Source organism: Phascolarctos cinereus, unplaced genomic scaffold (genome assembly GCF_003287225.1).
Source record: "Phascolarctos cinereus isolate Bilbo 61053 unplaced genomic scaffold, phaCin_HiC Scaffold_1;HRSCAF=81, whole genome shotgun sequence".
NCBI classification, from domain to species: Eukaryota; Metazoa; Chordata; class Mammalia; order Diprotodontia; family Phascolarctidae; genus Phascolarctos; species Phascolarctos cinereus.
The window spans coordinates 100,498,877-100,501,477 of NW_027555514.1; the positions used below are offsets into that span (position 1 = coordinate 100,498,877).

At 38.5% G+C, this 2,601-nt stretch overlaps 1 protein-coding gene across 1 annotated transcript; it reads left to right on the forward strand.

The window, feature by feature from the left end:
* The first annotated feature begins 511 nt into the window (after nt 1–511).
* Nucleotides 512–1,284, forward strand: LOC110216174 (olfactory receptor 9A4-like). The gene is given in 2 exon segments (XM_020997978.1): nt 512–968; nt 971–1,284. Coding segments are annotated over 2 exon segments (771 nt in total).
* The last annotated feature ends 1,317 nt before the right edge of the window (nt 1,285–2,601 follow it).

Genomic DNA, 2,601 nt, shown 5'->3' on the forward strand with positions numbered 1-2,601 from the left:
CACTGGTTGTATGAGTAGTAGTCATATTACTTCATTCATCAGCAGGGCATTAAAGTAGACTTGTCCTGTTATGTAGGGATCCAGGACCAGAGAAAGGATAATAATAATAATAATAATAATAATGATAATAATAATAATAATAATAATGATAATAATAATGATAATAATAATAATAATAATAATAATAATAATAGCAGCTAGCATTTATATAACAATCTAATGAGGGTTGAAGGTGGGACTCAAACCCTAGTCTTTGGATTGCAACTCCATTGCTCTTTCCACCAAAGTAAACAGGCTACCTCTTCTTTATTTCCCAGCTGTCTTTGCAGCAGACAGTAGGATGAGTGATAACAACACAGGAATTCTGGAATTGAGACTGCTTGGGTTTCCTGGCTCCCAAGATTTCCACCACTTTCTCTTTTTCGTATTCTTTCTCCTATATATGGTAATACTAATCTGGAATTCACTCATCATTATTATGGTGTGTACGAACTGTCATCTGCACTCCCCCATGTATTTCTTTCTCAGTAACCTCTCTGCTATGGAGATTTTTATCACATCGGTTGTTATTCCCACTGTGCTCGAAGGGTTGTTGACCACCCAGATTCAAACAATGTCCTTTGGCGCATGTATGGCTCAACTCTACCTTTTTCTTTCTGTGGGGACTTCAGAGTTTGTGTTGTTGGCAGTAATGGCTGTAGACCGATATGTAGCTATCTGCAGTCCCCTGAGGTACAGTCTCATCATGAACCACTGTGTCTGCCTCTGGATGGCCATCACATGCTGGGTATTTGGGTTTCTATTCCAAATCTGGCCAATTATTGCAACGTATCATCTTTACTTCTGTGGGCCAAATGTCCTGAATCATTTTTACTGTGAGAGAGGCCAGCTGCTCAGACTCACTTGTGGTGACAGCAGATTACAGCAGTTCATCCTCTTCCTGATGGCAGCTTTCATTCTTTTTGGCACTTTGCTTCAACCATTATCTCCTACATCTACATCATCTGTACCATCCTGAGGATCCCTTCTGTTTCTGGCCAAAAGAAGGCCTTCTCCACCTGTGCCTCCCACTTCACTGTGGTGGTGATAGGCTATGGCACCTGCTTGTTTTTCTATGTGAAGCCCAAGCAGACCCAGGCAGCTGAGTATAACAAGATGATTTCCCTGATGACATCAGTGGTAACTCCATTGCTGAACCCTTTCATCTTCACTCTGAGGAATGACCAAGTCAAAGAGGTTCTCAATGATGGTGTAAAACAATTAAGTCATTTCTTAAAGAAGTAGGTGTTTTCAAAGCAGGATCCTGAGGCAATAAGTCACATTGGAATAACCATTAACACTGAAAAAAAAAAAGAGTCTCCAAACAAGTAACCCTCCCCACAGAGCCAAAATATATAAAACTATATAAAATGTCATTAATTGCCTATTGTTAATATTTGACTGAAGTAGCACATTACGGATCTGTCTCTGTTATTGCTGTTTTCTTTTGTGTATTAGATTACAATACACTTTTTATTTAATCTTTTTTTTCCTTAACAAATAGCATGGTACAGTGGGGGGGGGGGAAGAAGACACTGGATTTGGAGGCTGAGCAGCTATATTCCAAGCACAACTCTGTCACTTACTACCCGTCTGGGTTTTGGCCAATGACAACCTCTAAGGGCCTCAGTTTCCTCATCTGTAAAATGGAAAGGTTTTTTTTTTCCCCTAGCTCTAAATCTAACACGTTCTTCAATGAAGACTTGACCATTCCAGAGACAGTGTAGAGAAATGGAACAAGTACTGAATTTGGACACTTGGGACAAGTCATTTACTCTCTCTCAGCTTGGTCTGCTCCTTTTATGAAATGTTGGTAAAATAAGCCCTATATCCCTCATAGGGTTCCTTGTACATATTTTTGGGGTACTAGACCTATGATTTCATTGGTATTGGGAATTCCCAGTGAGGAAAGTCCTTCCACCAATGAAGATGACACCTATTCTTAAACTAAAGAATTTCTTGAAGAACTAAATGCTTCCCAGGGTCACAAAGACAGTACATGTAAGAGACAGGATTTGAACTCAGATGTTTATTAATTCTAAGATCAGCTCTCTATGTCAAACCACCTCTTTACATATAGCAGACATTTAAAACTTGTGTTTAATTTAATGTAGATAAAATATTTTATAACTTACAATGACACTTAAAAGGTAAGTAGTTATTCCAAGCTAAGGTAGAAAGTGTGGCGAATGGATCTCTATGTCTATTCTTGGTTACCTATATTGTCAAGCTCTTGTTGCTTATTATTTGAACTAATACTGCTGAAGATCTTGAGGCTATCACTTTGGAAATAGAGTCTGATTTTCAGGGGTCAGAATAATGCCTCAAGTCAGAACCAGGGAGGTGAACCAGAATGAGAAACTGCTCAGAGTGGGGATCCTGGTAGACAGCAGAATAGTCAAGTAGAGGGACAATAATGGTAATAACTGTTGTCCAAAGTGTTTTTGCTGGTTATAAAATCCTTTGTATATTTTATTTTATCTGATCTTCCTAAATTTGTGAAATAGGTAGCACAGATATCAGTAGTTTGATTTTATAGAAGAGGAAACTGAAGTGTCAAAA